General features: G+C 37.7%; 1 protein-coding gene across 1 annotated transcript in view; it reads left to right on the forward strand.

Annotated features, from left to right (window-relative positions):
• Positions 1 to 18,046, forward strand: part of CAAP1 (caspase activity and apoptosis inhibitor 1) — a 77,398-nt gene extending 59,352 nt beyond the window's left edge. Inside the window, exon 6 of the mRNA XM_018051896.1 lies at positions 16,625 to 18,046. Coding sequence (XP_017907385.1) covers positions 16,625 to 16,971 — 347 coding nt within the window. The 3' untranslated portion in view covers positions 16,972 to 18,046. The remainder of the gene's footprint in view (positions 1 to 16,624) is intronic.

Genomic DNA, 26,357 nt, shown 5'->3' on the forward strand with positions numbered 1-26,357 from the left:
CCTTTTGTATGTTTTCATAATTTCCTAGATTTTGAGATCAAACTTTTTATTCAGTAGACTTAGTTCAAGTCTATTTAATCAAATGGTAGGAGAAATGATGAATCATATTTAAAAATATGTTCTTCCTACCTCCTTTAGATAACTAGAGGAAAGATAGGCATCTCTTCCATTAGCCTGTTATTGTACTCCAGTGCAACCCCGAAATAACCACTACCTGATCCGTTGTAAAAGGCTGGCAGGAGGTCCTATTGTGCATTTTGTCCTGGATTGGTGATGTCTTCAGAGGCAATAATTTTGAATACTACCCTTTTGTGTATTCTCATATGTGCATTTTATTCTGTTAGACTCAGCATGTACTGAGTTTAGATCTAATACTTTATATCTTTGTCCACCCTGTCCCTCACGCTTGGAGTTCCTCCCCTGTCCATATCACTTGTTAGGTTTTAAGACCTACTTCATAATACATCTCTGTAAGATCTCTTTGACTTTTCCGCATTGCCTTATATACTCTGAAATTCTGTTATACTTCATTTTGCACAGTTTATCACTTTAAAGTGTGATATTCATATTTTAAGCATATACAAGCACCATGAAGGCAAAACTTGTGTCTTAAATCCTGCCACACACACACTACCTGTGGCATTTTGTAAAGCCTGCTTCTGTGGCCTTTACAGCTCATATGTGATAGATACTGAATGGATGTTTATTGATTCTTGGAGTAATCTCTGGATTTGTGGTTCTGTTATCTTTTTAATTGGAGGATACTTGCTTTACAATGTTGGTATTTGCTGTACAACAGGGTGAATCAACTGTAAGTATACGTATATCCTTTCTTTCTTGAAGACTGGATTTGTGGTTCTTAAAAGTTAGGTTTCCAGGCTATTAGACAGTCACTTATCCAGAAGTTCAATGGACGGTTCAAGGGGTTTGGTAGAATACTAGACAGTTTTTCTGTACTAAATTGTTTGCATTTTATTTTTTATGAAAATAATTGATTAATTTTGAATATCATGGTTAACATGATACAGTTAAACTTAATTCAGTAGTTTAAAACACTGCATGAAAGTTTGTTGGTGTTGCTAAGAGAAGGATTGAAAGCTTCTCTGAAAAGATTATTCTTACATATTAAAAGAACAATTTGGTTTCTTTTTCGGAAAGAAACATTTTGGCTTCTTGAAAAGGCTGAAGCTCACTGAAAATGTTAAAAGTTATCAAGCTGACTTTCTACATTTAGAATATATTAAAAATGTGTTCTTTATAACTTAAAATGTTTTAAAACCAAAGTTATCTGTAGTCTAAGAAAAGAAGGAAATCCATGGAGGCACAGCACTGCTGTCCAATGTATCATTGGCTTTGTTACTAATGAGATTCCAGCAGATTGATAATGCCAGAGGCCTTGGAGAGTTAAGATTCTAGAGGGAAGGCTTGTAAAATGCGTTGTTCTAAGTGGCATAACCACTAAACATGAATACCTTAAACTTAGATGAGAAAAACTTATTAAAAGACAAAACAAAGTAAAATAGTTTAACCCTTCTAATAACCAACTCTGTTTGCTTGATAGGAATATTGGATTTCAATACTCTCATTTTCTTCTCTGATATATATATATATATACACACACACACACAAGGACTTTGTGACTAAAAAAAAATTAACATATTTTAAACCTGATGTTTGGTTCCTAAATAAGAATTAACTTAAAAACCTTTTTTAGAAATTTTCAAGCATAAATAGAAAATAAAGTAGGAATTTTAACTTCCATATACTCAGCTGCATCTTCAGGAATTATCTGCAGTGTCTAATCTTTTTTCATCCATAGTCCTACCTGCTTCCTACCTGCTATATTATTTTAAAGCAAATCCTATATTTTTTCAGTTTATTTGTAAATATTTTAGTAACAGTGTATCTCTTAAAGATAAGAGCTCAGTTTTTAAACATAATCAGAATACCTTAAAAAGTAGCATTTCTTAAATATCAGATAATATTCAGAAAGTGTTCAAATTGAACCTAGTTGTTCATTGGTGGATATTGTGATATTAAGATCAACCTGTTGGGTCAGGTGTTATCAGCCTTGCATTAATGCTTTTGTGCTGTACTTACTCACTCAGTCGTGTCTGACTCTTTGCAACTGCTTGGACTGTAGCCCGCCAGGCTCCTCTGTCCATGGGGATTCTCCATGCAAGAATACTGGAGTGAATTGCCATGCCCTCCTCCAGGGGTCTTCCCAACCCGGGAATTGAACCGAGGTCTCCTGCATTGCAGGCAGGTTCTTAACCAGCTGAGCTACGAGGAAAGCTCCATTAATGGTTTTAGTAGCTATTTAGTATTGTCTTTTTCCATTATTTCATTAGGGGTTACAGAACAGTAATAATGTAATTTTAATCTTGAGATAGCCAATGTTCAAATTTCTCTAATTGTCTTATAGTATTTTTAATTTTAAATTTATTTTTTTAATAATTTGAAGTTGTCTTTATTTTATCCTTATTCTTTTTTAAATTTATTTATTTTTTAATTGAAGGTTAATTGCTTTACAGAATTTTGTTGGTTTCTGCCAAACATCAACATGAATCAGCCATAGGTACATAAACTATGTAAGAATCAGTATCCAGATAAGGTCTCTACATTGCAATTGGATAATATTCAGCCTCTTTTTAATCTGTATGCTCCCCCTTTTCTCCCTCTCTCTGCAGTTTATTTCTTGAAGAATCGGGATTGTTAGAGTTTCTCCATTTGAATTTGCTGATTGCATCTCAGTGTTTCTTTTAACATTGTTTTTCTGTAAATGGGTAATTAGAGTCTTGAATCAGATTCATGTTCAGTTTTTTTAACAGCAATATTTAGAAGCAATGTTGTATCCTTAAGGCACACAGTATATAGTTCTTCCATTTGTTGTGAGCATATTGTAGCCTTGGGAATCTGTTGTCCACAATGGCTGTTAAGAATGTGCTTGATTTCTTGAACCTATCTTTTCTTGGAAATCTATTTCTTTCCTGCCTCTGGGAATTTTTAAGATTTTTTTCTAACCCTTGACTTCTGATATTTTACAGGATGTGTCTCAGGTGTTATGCTCCTGGGAGACCCTTTCAGTGGGAAAGCCTTTTTCATTTCATAGCAATTTTCTTCTCTTATTTCTTCATTTTCCTTCTTCATTCTCTCTCTTCTTGCTTTCTGACTTGTTCTGTTGCTCTGAGTCTCTGCTCAGCTGTTACTGTACCAAATCAAAATACTGACTGTATGAAAGCATTCTGCTGTCTTTATTTTTTAGTTGGAGTATAATTGCTTTACAGTGTTGTGTTAGTTTCTGCTGTACAATGAAATGAATCAGTTATAAGTATACATATATCTCCTCCCTCCTGACCTGCCTTTCACTCCTGCTCCCACCCTTGTCCCACCCCTCTAGGTCAGCAGAGAGCACTGAACTGAGGCCCCTGTGCTATACAGCAGGCTCTCACTCGGTACATGTGGTGTGTACGTATGTGAGTTCTGATCTGATTTGCCTACCCTCCCCTTATCTGCTCTGTGCACACGTCCATTCTCTATGTCTGCGTCTCTGTTCCTGCCCTGCAAGTAGATTCATCTGAACTGTTTTTTTAGATTCCGCATATGTGTTAATAACGATATTTACGTCTCTCTTTATGCCTTAGTTCCCTTTGTATAACAGGCTCTAAGTCCTTCCATATCCCTACAAATGACTCAGTTTCATTCCTTTTCATGGCTGAGTAATATTCCATTGTATATATGTACCACGTCTTCTTTATCCAGTCATCTGTTGATGGACATTTAGGTTGCTTCCATGTCCTAGCTGTTGTAGAGTGTGCTGCAGTGAATATTGGGGTGTGTGTGTCTTTTTGAATTACGATTTTCTCAGGGTATATGCCCAATAATAAGATTGCTGGATTGTATGTAGTTCTATATTTAGTTTTAAAAGGAGCCGCCATGCTGTTCTTTATAGTGGCTGTTTTTGATTTGCATTTCTTTAATAATTAGTGATGTTGAGCATCTGTTCATGTGCCTCTTGGCCATCCTTGTCTTCTTTGGAGAAATGTCCGTTTAGCTCCTCTGCCTGTTTTCTGATTGAGTGTGTGTGTGAGATATCGAGCTGCATATGCTGCTTTATTCTTTCCATAGCACCTGATGTTGATTTATAATGTCTTTCCAATGACTTGATGGTAAGGCAGGGACTTTTTAAAATTCACTGCTGTTTTCTCAGTGTTTAAAACAATGTCTTATACATAGTAGGTGCTCAGTTGTTGAAAAGATTAGGTTGTTGGACTTGTGAGTCATCCCCATTTCTTGACTTCTATTGCATTTTTAAATAAATTTTTTATTTCTTTTCTACATCTTGAAAGGGTTTTTAAGTCTATATTGATTTTGTTACGATGTTGTTTCTGTTTTATGTGTTTTTTTTTTTGTGGGGAAGGGAGCAGGAAGCATGTGGGATCTTAGCTCCCTGACCCAGGATTGAAGCCACACCTTCTGCGTTGGAAGGTGAAGTCCCAATTACTGGACCACCAGGGAAGTCCCTGAAAATTTTTTGTTTTTTTTTTTTTAAACATTATCTTCCAATACTCATTGAATGTTTGCTCTTGATAATTGTAATTTTAAATTTTAGAATTTCTTTTCTCTGGCCCTTTTTCATTGCATCCTGTACTTGTTTTATAGTTGCAGATCTACGTCAGGCTCCATAAGGATACTAACTAGACTTCCCAACCCCTCATTCTCCTCCAGTAGAGTATCTTCTGATCTCCACATTTTCTTTGTCTTCCTTTGTTCATCTTGGTCCTTCATTTATTTTAGTTTTTCTGGTAGACGGTTTGGGCTTCTTCAGTAACGGTTCAGTTATATTTCGCTACCAGATCTCTCTAATGTAAGTGCATGGGGTAGGCCTCCCAATGTAGAGTGCTTGGGCCTGTGGCAAGGAAGGGGAGGATAAGAAAGAAAGGTTCCTTTGGCTCAGCTATTCAGAGTGAGTTTAGTTTTCTCACTCTTTGTTCCAAAGCCATCCCTTCCTTGCTTCCAAGACTCTAAGAAAGAATTACACCTCCCTGTATGTCTTTGGCTGTGGTTTTGCTTTGCTTTTATTTTTGTGTCATTTTCATACCACTTACGTTTTATAACATCCAGCAAAATTTCTTTCTACATGATACCCTTTCTTGTTATCTTTTCTTGGTTGTTATAATTTCTTGGTTGAAGAAATACATTATGTTCATAGAGGGGAATTGGAAAACTCATTTTCTTCTCTTCCTCTTCTACTTGTATTCCCCTCTCTGGAAGGAAGCCATTATTAACAACTCTTTAAGTTACTTTCTTGACTTAACAGTATGTCTTGATCATTTTTGCACCTTGCCAATTTATTATTTTTTTCTGCAGATGGGTGAAAGTCCTTTTTTAAAATCTAATGAGTAAAAAGAAATATCTTAATGTTTTAATTTGTATTTCCCTGATTAGAAATTATGTTGAGTATTTTTCATATATTTACTGCATTTTTGTATTTCATACTGTGTGAAATGCTAGACCCATTTCTATCCTTTACTTGTGTTTTAACTTGTTTCTAACAATACCCATACATTGTATACATTCTTACATTTGTTTTCTTAAAAAATGCATTTTGCTAATATTTTCCTGTAAGTTTGCCCTGTCTTATAATTTTATTGGTAGTCTATATTTTCTTTCTCAGAGGTCTCACATTTTCTCACTTTTTTTCCCTTTGTGGAGTCTCTGTCTTGTGCTTTACTTAGGAAGGACTGATGTTTGTTAGTTTCACCCTCAGTTAATTTACAATTTTTAGCTATTATTTTTAAATATCCTCTCTTCTGTCACGTAAGTGGATTCTTGATAGGGAAGGGGATTAGATATGTGTGCTCAATTTGCCATCTTTAGCAGAAATTCAGACAGATATTTAATTATTCCATGTACTAGGGTTTGTCTCTTGGCTTAATTTAATAACTCATTATCAAAAAGTTTCACAGGCATGTAGTCACTCATAACATTAGATACAGTTTCATTTTATGCATTAAAAGTATTCTGGTAAGTTGAATTATTTCCACATGGAATATTACGGGCCCTATCAAGATGTAAAGCAAAGGAGAAAAGGAGAGACAAAAGCATCTGAATGAAGAGATGCAGAAAAGGAAAAGAAGAAATAGAAATAAGAAGAAATAAGAGATAAGAAAGCCTTCCTCAGCGATCAATGAAAAGAAATAGAGGAAAACAACAGAATGGGAAAGACTAGAGATCTCTTCAAGAAAATTAGAGATACCAAGGGAACATTTCATGCAAAGATGGGATCGATAAAGGTCAGAAATGGTATGGACCTAACAGAAGCAGAAGCTATTAAGAAGAGGTGGCAAGAATACACAGAAGAACTGTACAAAAAAAGATCTTGAAGACCAAGATAATCACGATGGGGTGATCACTCACCTAGAGCCAGACATCCTAGAACATGAAGTCAAGTGGGCCTTAGAAAGTATCACTACGAACAAAGCTAGTGGAGGCGATGGGATTCCAGTTGAGCTATTTCAAATCCTACAAGATGATGCTGTGAAAGTGCTGCACTCAATATGCCAGCAAATTTAGAAAACTCAGCATTGGCCACAGGACTGGAAAAGATCAGTTTTCATTCCAATCCCAAAGAAAGGCAATGCCAAAGAATGCTCAAACTACCACGCAATTGCACTCATCTCACATGCTAGTAAAGTAATGCTCAAAATTCTCCAAGCCAGGCTTCAGCAATATGTGAACCGTGAACTTCCAGATGTTCAAGCTGATTTTGGAAAAGGCAGAGGAACCAGAGATCAAATTGCTGACATCCGCTGGATCATGGAAAAAGCAAGAGAGATCCAGAAAAACATCTATTTCTGCTTTCTTGACTATGCCAAAGCCTTTGACTGTGTGGATCACAATAAACTGTGGAAAATTCTTCAAGAGGTGGGAATACCAGACCACCTGACCTGCCTCTTGAGAAACCTGTATACAAGTCAGGAAGCAACAGTTAGAACTGGACATGGAACAACAGACTGGTTCCAAATAGGAAAAGGAATACATCAAGGCTGTATATTGTCACCCTGCTTATTTACCTTACATGCAGAGTACATCATGAGAAAGGCAGGGCTGGAAGAAGCACAAGCTGGAATCAAGATTGCCGGGTGAAATATCAATAACCTCAGATATGCAGATGACACTACCCTTATGGCAGGAAGTGAAGAGGAGCTAAAGAGCCTCTTGATGAAAGTGAAAGAGGAGAGTGAAAAAGTTGGCTTAAAGCTCAACATTCAGAAAATGAAGATCATGGCATCTGGTCCCATCACTTCATGGGAAATAGATGGGGAAACAGTAGAAACAGTGTCAGACTTTATTTTTGGGGGCTCCAGAATCACTGCAGATGGTGACTGCACCCATGAAATTAAAAGATGCTTATTCCTTGGAAGGAAACTTATGACCAACCTAGATAGCATATTCAAAAGCAGAGACATTACTTTGTCAACAAAGATCCATCTAGTCAAGGCTATCGTTTTTCCAGTGGTCATGTATGGATGTGAGAGTTGGACTGTGAAGAAAGCTGAGTGCTGAAGAATTGATGCCTTTGAACTGTGGAGTAGGAGAAGACTCTTGAGAGTCCCTTGGACTGCAAGGATATCCAACCAGTCCATTCTATAGGAGATCAGCCCTGGGATTTCTTTGATAGGAATGATGCTAAAGCTGAAACTCCAGTACTTTGGCCACCTCATGCGAAGAGTTGACTCATTGGAAAAGACTCTGATGCTGGGAGGGATTAGGGACAGGAGGAGAAGGGGACGACAGAGGATGAGATGGCTGGATGGCGTCACTGACTCGATGGATGCCAGTCTGAGTGAACTCCGGGAGTTGGTGATGGACAGGGAGGCCTGGCGTGCTGCAATTCATGGGGTCGCAAATAGACACGACTGAGCGACTGAACTGAACTGATCAAGGTGTAAACATGCTAGCATAACTTAACAGAGAAGGCAATGGCACCCCACTCCAGTACTCTTGCCTGGAAAATCCCATGGACGGAGGAGCCTGGTAGGCTGCAGTCGATGGGGTCGCTAAGAGTCTGACACGACTGAGTAACTTCACTTTCACGCATTGGAGAAGGAAATGGCAACCCACTCCAGTGTTCTTGTCAGGAGAATCCCAGGGATGGGGGAGCCTGGTGGGCTGCCATCTGTGGGGTTACACAGAGTCGGACACGACTGAAGTGACTTAGCAGCAGCATAACTTTTAAGTGTTTTTTAATTTTTATTACTCAAAATGTTTAAAAACTCTTCTATGTTTACTTTCATTGGGTAATTAAAACTTTTATTATAATAGAAAGCAAATCTAAAACATAAAATATTTTCCTTTATCTAGCTTAGGGGATCTCTGTAGCAGTCAAGTATTGAGAATTGTCACAGATGATAATAAAAATACAAGTACTGTATTTTAGCTTTTTTTATTATGTAGTATGTTCCCTTTTTAAAATACTGGCATTTTAAATGGATGGGTCTTTCATAGTTGTAATTTTTCTCCTTGTCAGTAAAATATTTAGAGTGGTAGGTGTTTTATTTAGTTGCCACATATTTTTCCCTTTATGGTTTTATCCCATGTTTGTGTTGTTGTTGTTGTTCAATTGCAAAGTCCTGCCTGACTCTTTGTGACCCTATGGACTGTGGCACGCCGGGCTTCCCCATCCTTCACTATCTCCCAGAGTGTGCTTAAACTCATGTCCATTGAGGGCGTCCCTGATAGCTCAGTTAGTAAAGAATCCACATGCAATGTGGGAGACCTGGGTGCAATCCCTGGGTTGGGAAGATCCCCTGGAGTAGGGAAAGGCTACCCACTCCAGTTTCCTGGCCTGGAGAATTCCATGGACTGTATAGTTCATGGGGTCAAAAAGAGTTGGTCCAGAGTTTGACTAGAGTATGAATCAAGTTGGTAGCAAAGAAGAGAGCAGGAAAACAAAAGAAAAGTTGAACATACACAGATCGGAAGAAAATGGAATGCATGTAAGAATTAAAGATTTTAAAATTAAAAAAATAAAAAACTAAAAAAAAATCATTAAAAAAAATAAAAGAAAAAAAGAAAAAAAAAAAAGAAAATGGAATAGAATTTATATTTGTGAGTAGTTGGCTAGGGGATTAACCGTAAGAGATGAATGCTCAATAAGTGCTTGAACTCTATTGTTAACGCTTTGTCTTCCTATAACTTTTGCTTAGCCAAGTTCTTAAACTCGTTTGTCTTTTCCCTTAGGTTATTTGGTTCATTTCTTCAATCATATTGCTTTTCTCTAAAATTCTCTAAATGGTATTCAGTGTTTTAGGGGCCACCTATGTTACTAGATTATATAAAGGAGCAGAATTAATGTAGTTAGCTCTGTGATGTCTCTTGTTTCTTTATAGATACTTATTTAAAGTATTTTAATTTTTATAGATTCAAAAGTATTTTTATTTTATATATATATATTTTAAAGTATTTTTATTTATTTGGCTGCACCAAATCTTAGTGTTTATTTATTTGACCATGCTGTGTCTAAGTTGCAGAATGCAGGATCTAGTTCCCTGAGCAGGGATCGAACCTAGTTCCCTGCATTGAGAATGAGGGATTTTAGCCACTGGACCACCAGGGAAGTCCCTCTTTGTGTATATTTTAAAGTTACTTTGTTTTATATAAAAATTTTTTAATTGTATTGGAGTGTAGTGGATTTATAGTTGTTTTAGTTTCAGGTGTAGAGCAAATGGACTCAGTTACGCATATATGTATTTACATATGTTCATTCCTTTTAGATTCTTTTTCATTTAGGTTATCACAGAATGTTGAGTAGAGTTTCCTCTGCTATGCAGTAGGTCCTTGTTGGTTATCTGTCTTCTATGTGGTAGTGTATGTATGTTCATTCCAAGCTCCTCATTTATCTCTCCCCTCCAGTTTTCCCTTTGATAACCATCTGCTTGTTTTGATGTATGTAAGTCTTTTTCTGTGTTGTAAGTCAGTTCATTTGTATCTTTTTTTAAGAATTAGATTCCACACATGAGTGATACTGTATATTTATCTTTCTCTCTCTGATTTACTTCACTTAGTATGATAATCTCTAGGTCCATCCAGTCAGTTCAGTTCATTTGTTCAGTCGTGTCTGACTCTGTGACCCCACGGACTACAGCACATCAGGCCTCCCTGTCTATCCCCAACTCCTGGAGTTTACTCAAATTCATGTCCATTAGTCTGTGATGCCATCCAACCATCTCATCCTCTTTCGTCCCCTTCTCCTTCTGCCTTCAGTCTTTCCCAGCATCAGGGTCTTTTCAAATGATTCAGTTCTTCGCATCAGGTGGCCAAAGTATTGGAGCTTAAGCGTCAGTGAATATTCAGGACTGATTTCCTTTAGGATGGACTGGTTGGATCTCCTTGCAGTCCAAGGGACTCTCAAGAGTCTTCTCCAGCACCACAGTTCAAAAGCATCAATTCTTTGGCATGCAGCTTTCTTTATAGTCCAGCTATAGTTCAACTTTCTTTATAGTCCATCCATATATGACTACTGGAAAACCATACTTTGACTAGATGGACCTTTGTTTACAAAGTAATGTCTCTGCTTTTTAATATGCTATCTAGGTTGGTCATAACTTTTCTTCCAAGGAGCATCTTTTAATTTCATGGCTGCAGTCACCATATGCAATGACTTTGGAGCTCCCGAAAATAAAATCTGTCACTGTTTCCACTGTTTCCCCATCTATTTGCCATGAAGTGATGGGACCAGATGCCATGATCTTCATTTTCTGAATGTTGAGTTTTAAGCCAACTTTTTAACTCTCTTCTTTCACTTTCATCAAGAGGCTCTTTAGTTCTTTCTCACTTTCTGCCATAAGGGTGGTATCATCTGCATATCTGAGGTTATTGATATTTCTCCTGGCAATCTTGATTCCAACTTGTGCTTCCTCCAGCCCAGCTTTTCTCATGATGTATTCTTCATATAAGTTAAATAAGCAGTGTGACAATATACAGCCTTGATGTACTCCTTTGCGATTTGGAACCAGTCTGTTGTTCCATGTCCAGTTCTAACTGTTGCTTCCTGACCGGCATACAGATTTCTCAAGAGGCAGGTCAGGTGGTCTGGTATTCCCATCTCTTGAAGAATTTTCCACAGTTTGTTGTGATCCACACAGTCAAAGGCTTTGGTGTAGTCAGTAAAGCAGAAGTAGATGTTTTTCTGAAACTCTCTTGCTTTTTTGATGATCCGACAGATGCTGGCAATTTGATCTCTGGTTCCTCTGCCTTTTCTAAATCCAGCATGAACATCTGGAAGTTCATGGTTCATGTACTGTTGAAACCTGGCTTGGAGAATTTTGAGCATTACTTTACTAGCGTGTGAGATGAGTGCAATTGTGTGGTAGTGTGAGCATTCTTTGGCATTGCCTTTCTTTGGAATTGGAATGAAAACTGACCTTTTCCAGTCCTGTGGCCAATGCTGAGTTTTCCAAATTTGCTGGCATATTGAGTGCAGCACTTTCACAGCATCATCTTCCAGGACTTGAAATAGCTCCACTGGAATTCCATCACCTCCACTAGCTTTGTTCATAGTGATGCTTTCTAAGGCCCACTTGACTTCACATTCCAGGATGTCTGGCTCTAGGTTGATGATCACACCTTTGTGACTATCTAGGTCATGAAATTCTTTTTTGTATAGTTCTTCTGTGTATTCTTGCCACCTCTTCTTAATATCTTCTGCTTCTGTTAGGTCTATACTATTTTTGTCCTTTATTGTGCCCATCTTTGTATGAAATGTTCCTTTGGTATCTTTAATTTTGTTGGAGAGATCTCTAGACTTTTCCATTGTGTTGTTTTCCTCTATTTCTTTGCACCGATCACTGAGGAAGGCTTTCTTATCTCTCCTTGCTGTTCTTTGGAACTCTGCATTCAGATGCTTTTATCTTTTCTTTTCTCCTTTGCCTTTTGCTTCTGTTCTATTCACAGCTATTTGTAAGGCCTCCTCAGACAGCCATTTTGCCTTTTTGCATTTCTTTTCCTTGGGGATGGTCTTGATCCCTGACTCCTGTACACTGTCATGAACCTTTGTCCGTAGTTCTTCAGGCACTGTGTCTATCAGATATAATCCGTTGAATCTATTTGTCACTTCCACTGTATAATTGTAAGGGATTTGATTTAGGTTGTGCCTGAATGGTCTAATGGTTTTCCCTACTTTCTTCAATTTAAGTCTGAATTTGGCAATAAGGAGTTCATGATCTGAGCCACAGTCAGCTCCTGGTCTTGTTTTTGCTGACTGTATAGAGCTTCTCCATCTTTGGCTGCAAAGAATATAATCAGTCTGATTTTGGTATTGACCATCTGGTGATGTCCATGTATACAGTCTTCTCTTGTGTTGTTGGAAGAGGGTGTTTGCTATGACCAGTGCATTCTCTTGGCAAAACTCATATAAGCCTTTTCCCTTCTTCGTATTGTACTCCAAGGCCAGATTTGCTTGTTATTTCAGGTATTTCTTGAGTTCCTACTTTTGCATTCCAGCCCCCTGTAATGAAAAGGACATCTTTTTTTGGTGTTATCCATGTTGCTGCAAATAATGTTGTTTCATTCTTTGTTATGGCTGAGCAGTATTATGTTGTATATATGTACCATGTCTAAGTTAGTTAGTTTGCTGCTTTATGACTTCAGTAATTGGTCTAATTTTATGCTTGCTCTCTTCCCCCAGCCATTTTTTGTAGTAATGTTTTTAACAGTAATAGTATGAATTCTTAATATTTTAAATTAGATTTGTATTATTTTACCTCAAACCCCTATGTCTTTTATTTTTCTTGGTGGATTTCAATGACCTTACTTTAGCATCACGAATACATTGAAATTATTTTTATTTCTCTTAGAGGAGTACAAATAATTTCCCTGAGATTGTTTTGTTACTCTCAGACTCCTAAGTGTGTATAAAAGCTTGAAAATGCTCCTTTGTAGAATTCTCTTAAAATTTAAATGGGTACTCACTCCCCTGAACACACTTGTGCACAGATGTGCAGGTATGTGCATGCACACTCACACACTTGCTTTCACAGATGCAGAGTGGGGGTGCAGAAGGACAGAACCATGACTGCACTGATATTTTGAGGACTTAGAATAAGGCATATTAGGTTAAGGTTCAGAGAAGGCAATGGCAGCCCACTCCAGTACTGTTGCCTGGAAAATCCCATGGACAGAGGAGCCTGGTGGGCTGCAGTCCATGGGGTCGCTAAGAGTTGGACACGATTGAGCGACTTCACTTTCACTTTTCACTTTCATGCATTGGAAAAGGAAATGGCAACCCACAGTGTTCTTGCCTGGAGAATCCCAGGGACGGGGGAGCCTGGTGGGCTGCTGTCTGTGGGGTTGCACAGAGTCGGACACGACTGAAGCGACTTAGCAGCAGTAGCAGCAGGTTAAGGTTACTGTTTTAGAAAGAGTGTACAAGTTTTCCCCTTCTGATTTGGAGGATCATAATTGGTAACAAAAGACCGTACAGTTTTCTGATACTGAGGATGAGAGTAAATTATCTTTGAAAATGTATTCTTATGTTTGCAGACTATATCTTAAAAATGAGTCAGTAGAATGAAGAAAATTAAGAACTAGTGAAACAACAACAGTGTGATCTTAGACCTTTAAATAGTTTGTCAGGTTACATTGTACAAGTCACTTATCTTGTTGTCACATTTGTGAAGTGAAGTACTTTTGCTGAATTATTTCAGGTACAGATTCTATAAAGCTTTAGCCTCTACAGTGCAGGTGTAATGGGCAGATAGGACTTAATGAATGCTTTTACCTGTACTGTGCTGCAGAGAACTCAGTCACTTGGATTTTGATAATTTTAAATGTAAACAGAGAACAGCAAATTCATAGAGGACTGTTTCTTCTTCAAGTACTATGTATACTACTGTTTCTGATTGAAAAAAAAAATAAAGCAAGCTCCGCCTCTGCTCTCTAAAAACATTTGAAACAAACCCATAGAAAATATAAATGAAAAAAGTTTTTCATTAAGATTTTTCTCCTTTGAAACATTGGGAGCGTGTGTATAAACATTTTGATCCTGAATCTCTAGTGCTGATAACTTGAACTTGTTGTTTAGTCCATTAAGTCATGTCTCTTTTGTGACCCCATGGACTGTAGCCCACTAAGGCTCCACTGTCCATGGGATTTCCCAGGCGAGAAGACTGGAGTGGGTTGCCATTTCCTCCTTTTGGGGATCTTAAGTTTATGGCAGAGGAGCTCTTTAGCTGTGGCTGCTTTTTGAGTAGCTTATATAAATAGGCTTAAAGAATGATCTGAATTAAGTGAGAATATATAGCTTAGTAGATCTTAGCCATGTCAGAAGTGTTTGAAAGAGGGGGAAAAAAGGATGAACATAATAGACCTTCACTTAGAAATATTTTTACATACTCACATATATCTCTGTAATCTCTTTTGAGAGCAAATATAGGCTGATGATTTGCCATGTAAACATCTACAGGATCTACTAAAATAGATTCTCCACTTATTTAATGAAAATATCTAAGTTTCACTCATTTATTTAGATTCAAAGCAAACTGATTTCATAAAAATGCAGCTGCTTCAACATTTGTGATTTAACGTATAAGAGATTCCATAGTTGTTGATTAATTATACATTGATCCCTAAGGTAATATGTGAACTTCAGTTATAATGCCTGAACTTTGTAAATTACTTCTTTTCACTAGAAAGCTGTTGCCAATAAAGAGTTTTTGGTCAAAAATTTTTAGTAGAGCAGGATTTACTGACTTGTTACTTATTTTTCATTTGCTACTTTCATTGGCTTGTAGGAAATTCTTTTGGATTATTATCCAGCTGACAAATATATTAAGTGAAATATAAGTGATACCTGAATCTTATGGGGAGTAAAAAGGAAAACAGTTTAAAATATTGCCATTTTATATATTTTTGTATATACAGCTTACTGTATAAAATTAGGCTTTTGGGACATCCTAAGACAATCTACCTTAATTTTTACAGGACAGAACCTCTGAGAAGGTAAGGGATTTTCCCTTAATTATATGATTAAAAGCAGAGTAAGGGTTAGAATTCAGGTATTCCAACTTTGAGACTCTCCCTTTCTCCCCAGACATCCATTACATTCTGCTCTTCATTCATTATCAGGCAACAACTTCTAGCCTGAAAAAAAATCACATTTTTCTAAAAGCTTGTATTTTAAAATCTTTTAAACAGGCGCATATTTTCACTCAGAATCAGTGACTACAGGTTTAGAATTCTGGAGTAAAGCCTGTTAGGCATGAAAATTAACTTTGAGACTATGAACAACTTAGCAGCACTTTTTTTCTTAAATTTGTTTTATCTCACATTAGAATACTTAGATGTAAAGCATTATTTATTTATACAAAAGGCTATATTCATTTTTTTCTGTCACTATTTGGAAATATTTTTTGCTCTGGATAGATATATAAAATATTCTTTGGCATTAAATGATTAAAATTGGAACTTTATTTTTACAAGTTCTATTTGTGGACACATAATTTGTTAGCTCATTTTCTACTTTAATTTTGGAATGGGAGTAGTTTTTGAATAATTAGGATGTAGGAGAATCAGTTAAGGTCAGTAAATAATTTACTTTAAAATCCGTGGAGGAGAATTTTTATACGTTATATTATCAGAATTGTCCATCTGTCAGTCTGTGTTTTGTAAATGTTTTCCCTACCACAGGGAAAGCTAACAATTGGGGGATCATTACTTTCTTTTTGAAAGACATATCAGGAATTTAAAGTATAAATAGATTGGAGGTATAGAGGGGCACTCAAAGTTGTAACTAACTTGTGGACTTTAGTAATGGTCCAAGACCATAGTGGTTGAGGGCTACAATCTGTGTTTATATGCACGTTCCTAGCATCAGTTACAGAAGCCTTATAATAAATGCATTTTTAAAAAATTATGGCTTACTAACTTCATTAATTAAAGTCCTATTGATGAAAGTTATTTTATCTTAGAAAGTAGCCTTAGAAAGTCTCCTTCAATTTATTGATTTAGAACAAAGTGTTTGAAAAAGCATATGAAAAGCTTTGGAATACCTGCAGTGCACATGGTGTCCAGCTTACTGGTGATATTTTTCTGTTTTTACAGTTTATAAGGCAGAGTACTTTAAACTTCTTTTTGAGTGGAATTTTACTTCGGTAATAAGCAGTATTCTGTCCAGAGGGTGTCAGCATTTTGTAATGTCAAGGCTTCATTGTGGTCTAAAGTGGTACATTTTAATTTGGAAAGTTGGTCAGGGACATCCATATGATGGTATACATTTCCCAATGCTTCCATGTTCTACTAAATTAGGATGAAAAATACATTAAGATTTACATTAAATTAGGTGTTTTCAAAGTTGATGGGGGAATTCCCTGGCAGTCCAGAGGTTAGAACTTGGTGGTTTCACTGCCAGGGCCTGAATTTGATCCCTGGTCAGAAAATTAAGATTCTTCAGGTAAAAAAAAAAAAAAGGTTGAGGAGTCAGGGGAAAAGGGTTTGGGATGAGGCTTATGAAATGTGGGAGGTGGGGGAGGTCAAAGCAGCCCTTACTTTATAAATAGAAGGAAAATTTTGATCAGAACCTTTAGGTCACATGATTCTTTCCCTTTTTGTGTGTGTGTTACAGGCAAAGGGGAAGATAGCGATGTACTCAGTATAAATGCAGACGCTTATGACAGCGACATAGAAGGCCCCTGTAATGAAGAAGCAGCTGCTCCTGAAGTCCCAGAAAATACAGTCCAGAGTGAAGCTGGTCAGATAGACGACCTGGAGAAAGACATTGAGAAAAGCGTGAACGAGATTCTGGGACTTGCAGAGTCCAGTCCAAAGGAGCCCAAAGCTGCCACCCTGACTGTTCCTCCGCCGGAAGATGTTCAGCCTTCCGCACAGCAGCTGGAGCTGCTCGAACTTGAAATGAGGGCCAGAGCTATTAAAGCCCTGATGAAAGCTGGTGATATAAAAAAGCCAGCCTAGTTTATTTAAGTTGTGTCTGAATATTGGATGTGTTTGAACAATGCCACACTGTATCATTTTGTATCTAATGTTTATTTGGGGGTCTTACCTGATATTTCTCATATAACTCTTACTAGATAAACTCATCTTAGGTCTAAAATACATGTTATTGTTGTTGTTACTTTTGTATTATGTAGTTGTTTTTTGAATTCATGACACATATCATTGGGTACTCTAGATACTTTGTTAGATGAGTATTTAGTATTTCTGCAAATTAATATCTGAAAACCCATTAGCTAAAAAGTCATGATATTTTTTCCTTTATTTTGAAATATTTTGGCATCAAACCAAAAAGTTTATGAAAGATTGACCAAGCATGTTGCCTTCAGGCTATCTATATTTTGCAATAGAATATTAAATTATTGCTCCTAGGTATATTAACAATTTAAGTTGAGTTATATTTATATGCACTTTTAAAATATGTACCATTTTGAAGATGGCTTTTATGGGTATGGACTTAGTAAAAACTGAACAACATTTTTGTTACAAGGCAGAGATTCAAAATGGCTGAGCAAAGCTTTTTTATAAAAATGGAAAAAAAAGGACTTAGTTTAAAGCATTTTTTAACAACATCGAATTAATTGTCCAACTTTAATTCCAGCAGACAAACCATTCTAACAGGTATTTGATACTGTCGAACTCTTAGTTCAGTTTTTTTCCTTCAATAAAAAGGGCACACGTTTTCATTTACATTCCAGGCAGTTAGGAGAAGGAGACTATTTTATTGTACAGGCTTTCATCTGATGTTTTTGCTTGAAAATCTTACGTGCTATAATTCCATGAATTAAAAATCATTAAGACTATCATTCTGGATCTGAGGACTTTTGATAGATTTCCAAAAATGAATTTAATTTCAGGAAGTTTTGATAAGTGGATGTAATAATTAATCTAATTTTGTATAGTTTTTGTAAATAGATTAACATGCTGCCACAATTATGAATGCTTTTTGTCCCATCACTTAATTGTAGTTGTTTGATACCAAAATAAATTTAGGTAGAGACTCTTAACTTAAAATAAATTTTTTTTTGTAAAATATAAATCTGAAACTGTTGTTTTTATATTTGCTAACAAATATATTTATAAGGCATGTTCTGTTAGTGTTGTGGAAGGATTTTCCTTACACACACAAGAACCTAGAGGGATTGTGTCTTTTTAGCTGGCTTAATTATATATAAATTTTAGAGAATCTCTTAGGGAAATAGTACTTGGGCTTCCCTGATGGCTCAGTTGGTAATCTGCCTACAATGCAGGAGACCCCGGTTCGATTCCTGGGTCGGGAAGATCCGCTGGAGAAGGGATAGGCTACCCACTCCAGTATTCTTGGGCTTCCATTGTGATTCAGCTGCTAAAGAATCTGCCTGCAATGTGAAAAACCTGGGTTCAGTCCCTGGGTTGGGAAGATCCGCTAGAGTAGGGAAAGGCTACCCGTTCCGGTATTCTGGCCCAGAGGATTCCATGGATTGTATAGTCCATGGGGTCACAGGCAGACACGACTGAGTGACTTTCACTTTCTTTTTCACTTATAGAAATAATATATATGAAACACTGGAGTAGCAGTTACAAATTCATTTTTGTTGTTCCTGAACATGCCTTTAAATAATCCTGTCATTTCTTTTTTCTTGCTGAATTTTTATAATAAGGCACAGAGGCCTATATCATTTGAAATGCTTCTCTTAGGCTGATAAACACGGGTATGATTTAAATAGTTCTCATAGTTACTGCTTCAAGATGAAAAAAATCAGTTTCTATTTCTACTTACACTAGAAGTTAAAATGATAACAAAGTAGTGCGGAATAAACTTCATTGCTACTTACTAATTATGAGATGCAGGAGATGACTTGTGTGCGATCGAACCCAGAGGAGGAGAAAGAGGACTGAGTGCCTTGTAGCTGATTCAAGTCACCACCTTCATGAAGCATTGCGTGCCTGCTGTATTCACTGTGCAGAACGCTTTAGAGTACATTTGACTAGAGTTGGGTGTATGTGAGGAAGAATGAGTTGAACACATTAGGCTACTTAGATTACTACCTTGGAAAATCAACTCTTTTTTTTGTAATGTTAAAAGACATGAGAGGTTTTTGCAAATGAGTGGCTTTAGAGAATAGGAATAAGGTTATTTTAGAAATGCCTAAGTAATGAGAAAATACCATATATTGATCTGATGCTGTCATTTAATCATCAGCTCACAGGTATTTATTGACCACGTCTAAGGTGTTTAGTCTTGTTCAGAATCTTAAACTGTTATGGTGTAGATTTTAGCACAGAATAGACTGATTAATAAACATATGAGTGCTGTTTCATTTTATGCCTAATCTTCCATTTTGCCAATGTGAAAAAAAAAATTTAGTTCATGTTTAATTAGTGACTAAGAGGAAAAAAAATGGCAGTCGAATTTTTCATCCAAAGTCAGGTAATACTGATATTTGACTAGGAACTTTACCTAAATCTTGAGTGATTGATGGTATCTGGTATAATGGGTCCTTTGCAGTAAGCCTTGGCCCACTTTTTGATGTTCCTACTAATCCTCATGCTCAAGATATATCCTGATAACCTATCACTGGATGACCAGTGTAATATACTAATTATGAAAAATCACCTAAGCCTCCCAAATCCTTTTGTTGAACACCATAAATTCCTTGAAACTATAGGGCAGTATATGTTTTCCTTATAAATCTTGTTGCCAAAACCTACTTTCAGCAAATCATTAGATCCTAGGGCATGATTAGCTATCTGAATAAAAGAATCATTTGGACAGTAATACAAATTGCAATAAAATACATTTTTCAATGCCATTTCAAGATAGATAAAACAGGAGTTAACCCACAATTTAGGCAAAATATAGATGGCAGCTTGAAGGTTTTAAAAACTATCAGTTTTATGTCATAAAAAGTAGGAAAAGAGTTTGGTTATAGATACTTTCCTTTTGTTGTATCTGTTTAATTGTTTAAAAGGCCAACATGCTTTACCTTAAAACAATAGATACTTTTATATATTTTTATCTTCAAGTAGACTATCTTGAAAAAAAAATCCAAAAAAGTGCTGAGAGACTGTTTCCTTGATACTAAATTATTTTAAAATTATATTTAGTCATTATTTTATCATTTATTTGTGATAAAATGAAAAGGGTATGAGAGTTAAAAACAAAGGGTTCTGAATCTGCCCCAACCAGCTGTGTAACTTGGGATAAGTATCTATTAACAGGAGAGATGAATCATTCACTGATATGTAAGATTCTTTCTGCTATAATTGGGCTTCCCAGGTGGCTCAGATGATAAAGCGTCTGCCTGCAATGTGGGAGACCCGGGTTTGATCCCTGGGTCGGGAAGATTCCCCTGGAGAAGGAAATGGCAACCCACTACAGTACCCTTGCCTGGAAAATCCCATGGATGGAGGAGCCTGGTTAGGCTGCAGTCTATGGGGTCACAAAGAGTCGGACATGACAGCAATTTCACTTTCCTTTCTGCTATAACATCCTGATTACAATAGAAAATGCCATAAAATTTGTAAAAGTTACCAAGTATTTTTGCTTTCCAGGTGGCTCTAGTGGTAAAGCGCTTGCCTGCCAATGCAGGAGACTTTGGAGACATAGGTTCAATCCCTGGATCAGGAAGATCCCGTGGAGGAGGGCACGGCAACCCACTCCAGTCTGGAGAATTCTGTGGACAGAGAAGCCTGGCAGGCTATGGTCCATAGGGTCGCAAAGAGTTGGACACGACTGAAGCGACTTAGCACATCACAGCACCAAGTATTTTGAGTTCAAGTATTTCTTAGGGCTTCCCTTCCCCTTTCCCCTTTTCAAAATGAAGCAATCTAAACTGTCCCATATAGTTGCTAGATATGAACAATAATCAAGTGTTTTTTCCTTTTACCTAGGCTTTATTGTCAGGGTCACTTGGTAAGTATACTGTCTAGAATTTTTCACTTTGGCCTATAAACTTAGGTTGCTATCTTTAACTTACTGCTTTATTTTATTTCAAAATAATATGTAGATAGTTTTAAATAAAAAAAATTTTTTTCCCAAGGCTTATAACAAAAAACAGTCCTCCCCTATTTTTTTGTTCCAACTCTTGCTACTGAGAGGTAACCACTCAAATCTTTTAGCCTTCTTACAGATTATCTTTGTATTTCTAAGTAAAATAATTTTTTGCCATTCCTTAATATTGCAGTCTTAGGTTTTATTTATTAATCTATTTTGGAATGTGAAAATTAAGCTATATTCCTTCTCTCTCTTCCCTGAAAATGTAGCTTCCTCTCTCATCCTCACAATACAGTGCAGTTATTGGGTTAGCCAGAAAGTTCTTTTGAGTTTTTTCTGTAACATGGAAAATCCCCAACGAACTTTTTGGCCAACCCAATACATGATGGTTTTGGTTGAATTAGCATTCAATATTTATACTATTTAGACTCTGTAAATATTATTCACAGCTGGGTTGTATGGTACCTGTCATTAGATTTCCTTTTTTTGTTCCAGTTTTTGGTTTTGGCTTTTTGGAATTCTTTTATAATGATCTTATTCTTTCGTTTGCTCAGTGTTCTCTATAGTAGCTTTTCAATTATACCCTGACTACCCTCCAGGAGCTTAACTTTGTTGGTAGGTTCAAACATATCATATGATTTTTTTTTTTTTTCTCCTTTAAAGACATTCCTCCTGGGACTCCCTGTCCTACGCTACTCTGGATCAGTTGGTCTTCACCTCTCTCATGCTAAGTATCCCATTTCCTGAATCTTGTCTTTCTTCTTTAGTTTATTCCCCCATTTTGGTAATGTACCTCTTCCAACTGCTTTCTGTGAAAAACTTCTTAAATGATCAATTGTTCTGATTCGTTGCTGTGACTCAGCATGTCTCAATTCTATCCATATCCTCAAATGAAACAGTGAGTGTTGGCATTAGGCTGGAAATCATTGTCCCTTTCAGTTTTACAGCATTGCGTGGTGCCTTTTAACTTCAACCCACGGACTGTAGCCTGCCAGGCTCCTCAGTTCACAGAATTTTCCAGGCAAAAATATTGGAGTGGGTTGTCATTTTCTTCTCCAAGAGATCTTTCTGACCCAGGGATAGAACCCGCATCTCTTACATTGCAGGCAGATTCTTCACTGCTGAGCCATCAGAGAAGTCCTCTTTTAGCTTCCACTGAAAACTGTCGAGAAAGTCAAGTGTCAGTCGTGTTCAACTCTGCAACCCCATGGACTGTAGCACACCAGCTTCCTCTGTCCATGGGATTTCCCAGGCAAGAATACTGGAGTGGTTAGCCTTCTCCAGGGAATCTTCCCCACCCAGGGATTGAAGCCAGGTCCCCTGCATCACAGGCAGATTCTTTACCATCTGAGCTATTGAGAAGTCATTTGCAATTTTGATTCTTGATACTTAATGTGTGTCCTGCTTGATTTGAAAGCTCTTAGGGTCTTCTCTTTATTCCCAATATTCTGAAATCTCTTGATAATGTATTATGGGATGGATCATTTTTCATTCTCAAGTTGATCATTGATAGACTCTTTAGAGGGGAAGTTCATATCATTCAGTTCTGGGAAGATTTTTAATACTACTTGGAGAAGCACCTTCCCTCTAACTTTTTAAATCTCTATTTCTAGAACTCCTTTTGTTAAGACGGGCCTATGTGCTCAGTTGTTTCAGTCATGTCCAGTTCTTTGTAACCCCGTGAGCCTTAGCCCGCCAGGCTCCTCTATCCATGGGATTTTCCCAGCAAGAACACTGGAGTGAGTTGCCATTCCCTCCTCCAGGGGATCTTCTCAGCCCAGGGGATGGAACCCACATCTCCTGCAAGTCTTCTGTATTGCTGGCAGATTCTGTACTGCTGAGCCCCTGAGGAAGCTTCCCAAGATGTGGCTATCTAGGCCTAATTTTTAAATTCTTACTTCTCACTGTCTCTTTTCCATCTTCTGCTTTCTCATATATTTTCTCAATATTCTCTTCCAGTTCTTCCATTGATTAATTTTTTTCTCCTATCATTTTTAACATCTGAAAGATTTTTTGGGGATTCTCTGAATATTCCTTTTTAAGAGTAGTGGTATGTTGTGTCTGTGGAGCCACGGTTCCACCCTGGTGTGCTGGTGAACTTGCCTGTACCCTGGTGGGCTGTGCAGTCAGAGCTTGAACCTCGTGGCCTAAGTCTTGGTGCAGTGGTGTGTGTGTGATCCTTCTGGAGTGTGGTCAGACCGTCTTGTGGGGAGCCATCACAAGAACATTTCCTTATCTGCCTTTTCTTGAGGGAAGCCCTCTATTTTGTGAACGGATGTCTTAAGGCAGTTTCCCCATCTGCCTCGCTGGTTTCTTAGAGACCTGAGGCTATCCTGCCCTGCTTAGGGCACAGCTGTAGGCTATAAAATTGCGTAGGGACAGCCTGACATTAGTGCCTCAGCTAGAGAGTCCTGCCAGTTTTGCTTCTTTTACTTTGGTGTTAGCCTACCTGGAGAAGGGAGTGGCAACCCACTCCAGTATTCTTGCCTGGAGAATTCCTTGGACAGAGGAGCCTGGTAGGGTACAGCCATGGGGTCACAGAGTCGGACACGACTAAGCGACTATCACTTTTAGCCTACCCAAGGGCCATGGCGGCTTGGCACCTTTGGCTACAGGTTTTCACTGGGTAAGTAATGAGCTGCCTGAGTCTAAAGAGACTTTACTGTTTTTCTTTAACGGCTAAATCTGTCCAGTCTTGCCTGGCCCATGTCTTGGCCTTGTGCTTGATGGCTTCATGGATGTAACATTTTACCTCTCTGAGGATGTTAATTTTAACTGTTGTTTTCAAGTTTTCTTCTGCTTTTTGCCTTCTAGTTCCTTCAGTTTAAACATTTTTCTTGTTTGTTTTGCTCTCTATCTGATGGTTTTTCAACTTCTCTTAAACCTGTGCTGATGTTTAACTGCTTTCATAAGTTAGACACTAAAAAACTGATTGGAAGCCCTTTTTATGAAGGAGGCTCGTTAATTGGTGGGATTCGGCGTTTCCATGAACCCTCCTGTTTCAGTAGGCTCAGCCTGCCCTTTTCTCTGCTTGGTATGCCTGGGTGTGGAGTCTCATGCTTGAGCTTTGCCAGTCCTCTGTGGCATTGGTGAGTGAATGGTTGCATATTCGTGAGACCAGCTCTCATGTTTTCCCCTCTGCACTCTATTCGGAGGAAACTGGGATCGTCATTACCAAGCACTACTTGGGTTTCTGCTTAGAATCAAGTTACTGCTTAGTTTTCTACAGGCCTTTAGGTTGCAACCTTCTTCATCCACCAAGTCAATTCCACTCACTTCTTTGTGCTTCAGCTTTCAAAATTTCCTTGTCATTTTGGGGGACTTTCATGAGAGAGCAATGGCAAATGTGGTGTTTAGTGTTCTTTTAAGCAGATATTACTTGCGTTTTTAACTTGTCTTTGCTTTTTTTCACCTCTTAAGTCTTTTTTTTGTTTTTGCTAAGTGCGAATTTAGGTTAATTGATTACAAGTGGAAGAGTGTGAAGGAAAGTAGACAAAGGTGAGGGCAGTTTATAATCAGTGATACTTGCTGCTGCTGCTGCTGCTAAGTTGCTTCAGTCATGCCCAACTCTGTGCGACTCCATAGATAGCAGCCCACCAGGCTTCCCTGTCCCTGGGATTCTCCGGGCAAGAACACTGGAGTGGGTTGCCATTTCCTTCTCCAATGCATGAAAGTGAAAAGGGAAAGTGAAGTCGCTCAGTCGTGTCCGACTCTTCGCGACCCCATGGACTGCAGCCTACCAGGCTCCTCCGTCCATGGGATTCTCCAGGCAAGAGTACTGGAGTGGGGTGCTGTTGCCTCCTCCAAGTGGTACCTGAGGCTGACTTATATCAATCATCGAGTGTTTTTCTTCCCTCTTTCACTCCAGTAATTTTTGGTAGAGTATGTGTTGGTGTTAGTTATTATGCTGATAATTTCAAATATGCTGTGTATTCTTTTGTCATGTAATTTCACATTCTTTTTAATTTTACAGATATTTGCTTGAATTATAGTATTTGTTCTCTTGCCCTTGCTTTTGGTTTTCTTCTGGATTTCCTGTTATTTGTCATGTGTCTTTATCTTCAATATATGTCACTACCTAACTTTTTTTTAATCCTCATTTTGAATTAAAAAATTTTCCCTTCTCACCTATTTCTCTTAGGCATTATCTGTTTATTCACGCCTATATTTATTCTATTTTCATTTTCATTTCTGGAGTGATATTTTTCCTTTTAACTCTTCCCTGAATTCTATCCCCTCATACCTAATTCTGATTCATATTTTCTTTTATGGCTTGTGTTAATGTACTTTTCTTAATGACTATAATCTCATTTTACAATACAAGGTAATAGTTTTGATATGTTCCGTGGGTCTTTCTGGTATACTTTTATTGTCTGGAGGGGTTATTCTGTTCCTTATTCTTTATCTCTCTGTTTTATTTATAACATTATAGCATAGATTTGGCCTTGATATATTTGTCATAGTGAGACTTATTTTTCTGAACTTTCACAAGAAACCTAGCTCAGATTAGCTTTGCTATCTTCATATTCTGCTGTCTATTTTTTGTTCTCTAATGATGTTCAAAATTATGGTGCCTTGCTTTCAGAGAGTTCCTGGATCTGTTCCCCTCTCTCACACATTTTCTTGAACTTCTCTTTCCATCTCTGTCCAGATCATTTTTGATTCTACAACCAAGTGATTCTTTTGAGTGGACCTCTCTCCTAGAAGGGGGGCTTCCCAGGTGGCTCAGTGGTTAAAAAAAAAAAAAAAATCTGCCTGCCAGCGCAGGAGACGCAGGAGACACGGGTTTGATCCCTGCGGGGGAAAGATCCCCTGGAAGAGGAAATGGTAATCCACTCCAGTATTTGCGCCTGGGCACCCCCATGGACAGAGGAGCCTGGTGGGCTACAGTCCATAGGGTCATAGTCCATAGGGTCACAGAATCTGATACAAATAAGCGACTGAACACGCAGGCTCCTAGAAGGGAGCCCTGGCTGGTTCCTTTTTGGAGTGCTTAGGATCTGACTGCTCCTTTGAGACATTATTGTCCTCGAACTCACCTGCTGTTATTAGAGGCAAAACCCCTCCCACCTTCACTTGCTGCCTCAAGTTGTCTCACCTGACATCACCTTATTTGGGGCGTCTCCTGGCTTCCCTTTATTTTCTCCTTCTGAAGTGCTGATATTATGAAGGTCTTAAGACTTGTTAGTGGTTTGTTCTACTTGCTTATATTTTGAGGTTGTGTCGTACCTCTGCTTAGCCTTGTTTTAAATGTCCATGGGTTTTGGTTTTTTCTGTTCATTGTTCTACCTGGTTTCATGTAGAGATGCAAAACCTTCTGCTTTTGTCACCATTATCTTCCCAGGATGCTCCTGTGTTTTTGTTTTAAGAT

The sequence above is a fragment of the Capra hircus genome, chromosome 8 (genome assembly GCF_001704415.2).
Source record: "Capra hircus breed San Clemente chromosome 8, ASM170441v1, whole genome shotgun sequence".
Classification (NCBI taxonomy): Eukaryota; Metazoa; Chordata; class Mammalia; order Artiodactyla; family Bovidae; genus Capra; species Capra hircus.